At 39.2% G+C, this 6,377-nt stretch overlaps 1 protein-coding gene across 1 annotated transcript; it reads left to right on the forward strand.

The window, feature by feature from the left end:
* The first annotated feature begins 164 nt into the window (after window positions 1–164).
* Window positions 165–1,819, forward strand: LOC150034103 (uncharacterized). The gene is made up of 2 exons (XM_090317226.1): window positions 165–356; window positions 524–1,819. The coding sequence occupies exons 1-2, from the start codon at window positions 165–167 to the stop codon at window positions 1,817–1,819; spliced, it is 1,488 nt and encodes a 495-aa protein (XP_090173352.1).
* Window positions 1,820–6,377: the final 4,558 nt, after the last annotated feature.

A 6,377-nucleotide genomic window follows, 5' to 3' on the forward strand; every position in this document is an offset into this window, starting at 1 on the left:
ATTGCGAGTGGAAAAGCTCTTGAAGAAAGAAGAATGAATCCAAGAAACAACAGTCCTTCAAAAGAACACAACACACGTCCAATGTATTAAAAGATCAAGAAGAAAGAGCGTCTGAGACTACAAGCCATTCAGAACTAAGTACGTCTAACACGGAAAAACCTGCGATGCCGCTGAACGCACCATTCCCGAGACGGTTGATGAAAAAGATTGATGAACAACAATTCAAGCGCTTTCTTGAGCTTCTAAGGCACTTGCATATCAACATTTCACTTATAGAGGCCTTGGAGCAAATGCCAAAATATGTAAAAAATTTTAAGGATATTTTGACGAAGAAAAGGAGAGTCAACGAGACGAAGGTAATTGCACTAACGCAGAAGTGCAACGCATTAGTAAGCAACAATTTACCCAAGAAACAGAAAGACCTTGGGAGCTTCATAGTTCTTTGCTCGATAGGATGGATGTGGGACATGCGTTATGCGATTTGGGAGCCAGCATTAATCTCATGCCACTCTCCATCTTTAAGAAATTGAGAATTGGTGAAGCACAACCCACTTCTATTACTCTTCAACTTGCTAACAGAACAATTAAGTACCCTGAAGGAAAGATTGAAGACGTTCTGGTAAAGGTTGACAACTTCATATTCCCAATAGATTTTATCATCTTGGACTATGAAGCAGATAAGGAGGTACCAATTATCCTTGGACGCCCCTTCTTACCTACTAAGAAAGTTTTAATTGACGTGCATAAAGGAGAATTAACTATGCGTGTAGATAATCAAGAGGTGAAGTTTCATGTGTTAAACGCATTAAAGTTCCCGGACAGTGAAGAATGTAAAATGAACAGTAAAGAGTTGCCTGAAGAAGTGACCCATGTGTGTGAGGTCCTCGTGTTAGAAGAGAACATGAAAGAACTAGAGCCGCCAAGTCTGAGTGAGCGGCGGACGAAACCAACGTGTCCATCACTAGAGGAACCACCAGAACTCGAGTTGAAACTGTTACCTGGTCACCTAAAATATGCCTTCCTTGGAACAAACAAAACTTTACCTGTGATCATTTCCGCGAATCTTACTGAGCTTAACGAGCACTATCTCTTGCAGATGTTGAAAAAGCACGTGCGTGCAATAGGTTGGACGCTAGTGGATATCCATGGCATCAACCCATCTTATTGCATGCATAAGACCAGGCTGGAAGAAGGGAAGTCGGTATCGATTGAGCCTCAAAGAAGGCTAAACCCCATAATGAAGGAGGTGGTCAAGAAAGAAATCTTAAAATGGTTGGACGCAGGAGTGATCTATCCTATATCCGATAGTAGTTGGGTAAGCCCAGTCCAATGCGTTCCCAAGAAAGGGGGAACTACTGTGATAGTCAATAATAATAATGAACTCATTCCTTCGAGGACTGTCATGGGCTTGCGCATCTGTATGGACTATAGGAAGATCAACGCAGCAACTAAGAAAGAACATTTCCCCCTTCCTTTCATTGACAAAATGCTTGGCAGACTTGCTAGCAAAGAATTTTATTGTTTCCTTGATGGATACTCTGGTTATAACCAGATTTTGATTGACTCAGAAGATCAGGAGAAGACAACATTTACCTGTCCCTTTGGAACGTTCGTGTTTAGACGCATACTCTTTGGGCTGTGTAACGCACCTGGAACATTCCAAAGGTGTATGATGGTTATTTTCTCTGACTTCTTGGAAAATACTGTTGAAGTTTTCATGGACGATTTCTCAGTCTTTAGAGACTCATTCCAATCATGCTTAGATAATTTGGAGGTCGTCCTCGCTCGATGCGAGGAAACAAACCTTGTGCTGAATTGAGAAAAATGTCACTTCATGGTGACTGAAGGAATTTTCTTAGGCCACAAAGTATCTAAAGCTGGGTTGGAAGTAGATGAAGCCAATATAGATGTCATAGCTAAACTTCCACCACCATCAAATGTTAAAGCTCTATGAAGTTTTCTAGGGCATGTTGGCTTCTATCGAAGGTTCATTAGAGGATTTTCTCAAATTGCGTGACCTCTGAGCGTATTACTATAGGCGAATCGACCCTACGATTTCAATGAAGACTGCTGTGACGCATTTGAAACTTTAAAATATGCGTTGACTATAGCCCCAGTACTAATAGCACCGGATTGGATGCAGCGTTTTATTCTCATATGCGATGTGAGTGATGTTAAAAGGTAGAAGAAAGGAAATTTGATATATCCCATCTCTTACGCGTCCAAGACACTAAATGACTCTTAAGAACACTACACAACCACTGAAAAAGAAATGTTGGCTATAATGTTTGTGGTCGAGAAGTTCAGATCTTATCTAGTTGGTGCGTCAGCCACCATTTACACAGATCACTCAACCATACAGTTCCTGATGAGTAAGAAGGACGCGAAGCCAAGCTTAATAAGATGGGTGCTGCTGTTACAGGAATTTGATATTGATATTCAGGATAGAAAGGGAACCGAGAATCAGGTGGCTGACCACCTGTCTAGGTTAGAAAATCAGGAAATGCAACATCAAGAAAGTGAAATCAAGGATGCATTTCCTGATGAAAGCTTGTTCAGAGTTGAAAGCAGGGAACCTTGGTACACGGGCATAGTTAATTACTTAACTACCAAACAATTCCCTAGGAACTTTAACTCTTAGCAAAAGAAACGGTTAGTACATGACAACAAATTTTATTTTTGGGATGAACCGTCTCTCTATAATCAAGGCCCTGACTCCATAATGCGTCGATGCGTTCTGGAGAAGGAGACACAATGCATTTTGGTTGAGTATCATGACTCTCCTTACAGAGGGCATTTCGGTGGGTAAAGAACCGCTGCGAAGATCCTTCAAAGTGGATACTTCTGGCCCACTCTCTTCAAAGACTCGAGGGAGTTTGTTCGTAAATGTGACCCCTGCCAATGCACCGGGAATATCTCATCAAGGGACGCAATGCCCTTAAACAATATTCTCGAAGTTGAGTTGTTTGATGTTTGGGACGTTGATTTTATGAGACCTTTTCGATTGTCCTGCGGCCAACAATATATCCTGCTTGCAGTAGACTATGTATCAAAGTGGGTAGAAGTAGTAGCTTGTGCCAGAAATGATGTGTTGTTTCTAAGTTTCTTACCAGGAACATCTTCACACGCTTTGGAACGCCAAAAACCCTGATAAGTGACGAAGGTACGCATTTCATTAATCGCATCATTTCTAAATTACTTGCCAAATATAATGTTAGGCACAAGATCGTTACTGCCTACCACCCACAAACAAACGATCAAGCTGAGGTATCCAATAGGGAAATAAAATCTATCCTGGAGAAAGTTGTCAACGCATCGCGGAAAGACTGGGCACAGAGGGTGGATGAAGCGCTCTAGGCCTACAGGACTACCTACAAGACCCCCATAAGTATGTCTCCATACTCTCTAGTATTTGGAAAAGCTTGTCACTTACCCCTAGAGTTGGAGCACAAGGCTTTTTGGGCAGTTAAGAAGCTAAATTTTAAACTTGGACGCCACGGGCGCTCAACGGAAACTTCAGCTCAATGAGCTTGAAGAGTGGCAATTGAACGCATACGAGAACAACAAGCTCTACAAAGAGAAGACAAAACGTTGGCACGACCAACGCATTATTACTAAATACTGCGGCACTAATGCGTTATACTGCAGGATTTCAACAAGAAGCTAATGCACGAGTAAGAAGTGTCACAGGCAAAAGTCTTAACGCATGGGCCAAGCGTCGGAGGGAATTCAACGCAGAGAAGATTCAATTATGTAGGTTGTTTGTGTCAAATCACCATTTTCAAGTATGGGCACCTGCAGCAGGCGGCATATGAAAAGTTTCTGAGTGTTAGGCGGCTGACCAGGGCATGGACTTTAATGCTGCCCATCACCAAGCTAGAGATGACCAACGCCTATAAATAGATGAAATCCCTCCAGATTTTAATATACAGATACATATATAGAAATTTTCAAGATCCTCACTCTTATAATTAGCGTAGTCATAGTTTTAGTTCTTTAGAAGTTGTGCTGTGGTGCCAAGACGATCAGAAGGGTTGAGAACCACCATCACCACCAGTCAGAGAGCGGAGGAAGTCAAACTTGAGAAAGACACTTCGTCCAACTCTATACAAGTGATTGTACACAACTAGATTGAGCCAAAGAGATACAAGAGATTGTACTCTGTAGCTTGACTCAGTTCCTTTCATCTCATTTATCGTTTTCATTTCATGTGATTAAATATTGCTTTTGTAAAGACAATCTGCTTCTTTATAAATTCATATATTTGATCCATCATACTTTGCCATTGTTTATTTCTTGTTTATGTTGAATGCATCTATACTTTATGCAAAACTTCATTTCAAACGCTTAAGCCATCTTGATCAATTGGTAAAAGCATCTTTAACTTAGACTATTCGAGAGAATAACTAAGCCGCATCAAGTAGAATGCCTTGTACATCTAGAGATAGACTTACTGGTGTTTATTGTATTATGTGTTCGACGCATGCATCTTAGAGATAGGTTTGGTATGTTATTCGCATTGAGAAGTGTTGAATAAATTCTAACGCATAAACAAAGATAAGCAAATCATCCCATCTCATCCACATCACACTCTGGTTTGTGTACATTCATCTTAGATCGACGCATACCACTTACATTAAAATCCATTTTCACATGATTCATCACTCACTACTCAACTCTTTTTATCTTCTTGCACAAGCAAAACACTTTAGTGTAAATAACACTTTTCTCTCATACATTTAGGAAACCCCTACAATAGCTACAATGCAAGGTCTGCGATAGCTTAACTGAATCCCTGAGTTCGACCCTGGACTTACCAGGAACCTAAATTGGATTTATACTTGGGTCTGGTTTAGGAAAACTTGATCGTCAATAGGAGTGTCGTGCGTTCTGTTGCACAGCTCTAACGCACCAATGCATTACAAATACATAGACGCATCAAAGCATCAACGCATCATCTATACTTAGAACTTATTTTCCAATTTATTTTATACAGTACACTCCCAGCTCGAATCACGATAGCAACGAACAACTCACTTTGAAGTAAATTCTTAACCAACCTCTCAATCCTATTGAGATTTATGTGACCTAATTTTAGGTGCCAAAGTTGAGCATTTTCTTTAGGAGAAACTTTTTGTCTTTTGTTTTGAGTTACTGTAGTTCTGAATAATTTAGTATTAAGGAGGTCCTTTGATGCTAACGGCCTTAGCATATACAGGTTATCTTCTAACTTGGCAGAACAAATTTCAACACTATTTTTGTAAATAAACACTTTATTCACAACAAAATTTAGAGTGCAATTTTTTTCTAATCAGCACTTTACAAAAATCAAGTTCTTTTTTTAAACCAGGAACAACAAACACATTTTCTAGTAAAATATAAGATTTTTTTAAACAAAGTCAGAGTCCTCCCACTACCACAGCTGAGGCGACTTGCCCAATTCCAACACACATCATCATCCCACCAGTCTCTAGCTGCCATCAGGAACTAATTCCCTGAAATGAAGAACAAACATGATTAGTGACGCTCGAATCAATTATCCAGACAGAATCATTATTATCTACTAAACAGGTTTCTAACACGAGTAAATCATATTTACCTTGTTTGGCCTTCTTCTTTTCTGCCAAATATCACTTAAACATGATCCACATGTTTGTCTCCACATACATGTTTAAGTTACAGAAGATAACCTTGGATTTTAGTTTATTAGTTTTTGTGGGTTAATGCAACTAAATTTCAAATAAAATACTCTTATTTTATTAGATAAATAAATTGTTTGTACAATTCAATTACAAACTACGAGACCACGAGATTTATGGCATCAACCCTAAACCCTGTGACGTTATATTGGGTTACTGAAAATGATAACAATTATATGTAAAATAGGAGAGAGTTAAGAGAATCATTACATCATCGTGGACCCACTCGCTATCCTTAGCCAAATCATGCAAGACTTCTCAAGTGGTTATATTCATTTAGATGAGTGTCTCGGTACCCAGTGCATAAGACCCGACATTAGGAGTTGTTAGCCATTCCACGAATGCATTGAACACATCCTTTGGCACTGGATGTGTCAAGTCATCTAACTATTGAGGTTGATGCCCTAAATCTCGTAGGGTTCTATAGTTTGTATTTGTAATGTACAAACATTTTATTTATCTAATAAAATATTTTATGTTTTATTTCAAAATTAGTTGCATTAACCATAAACCAATAAACAACATCTAGGGTTATCTTGTAGCTTAAATATGTATGTAGAGACATACATGTGGATCATGTTTAAGTGATAAACTAAATGGTCTGTAGTAGATGGATAAGGCTGGATACCTTATCCTGGTGACACTACGAGTATGACCCGGTTTATAGGTGTTATAATT

Source organism: Benincasa hispida, chromosome 9 (assembly GCF_027475165.1).
Source record: "Benincasa hispida cultivar pf3 chromosome 9, pf3_genome.v1.1, whole genome shotgun sequence".
Taxonomy (NCBI): Eukaryota; Viridiplantae; Streptophyta; class Magnoliopsida; order Cucurbitales; family Cucurbitaceae; genus Benincasa; species Benincasa hispida.

Excerpts from the sequence above, each read along its gene's own strand:
- LOC150034103 (XM_090317226.1), top strand. The coding sequence starts at position 165 with ATGCCGCTGAACGCACCATTCCCGAGACGGTTGATGAAAAAGATTGAT. Across the intron at positions 357-523 it reads GGAGAGTCAACGAGACGAAG|AAATTGAGAATTGGTGAAGC; the intron begins GTAATTGCACTA and ends TCCATCTTTAAG.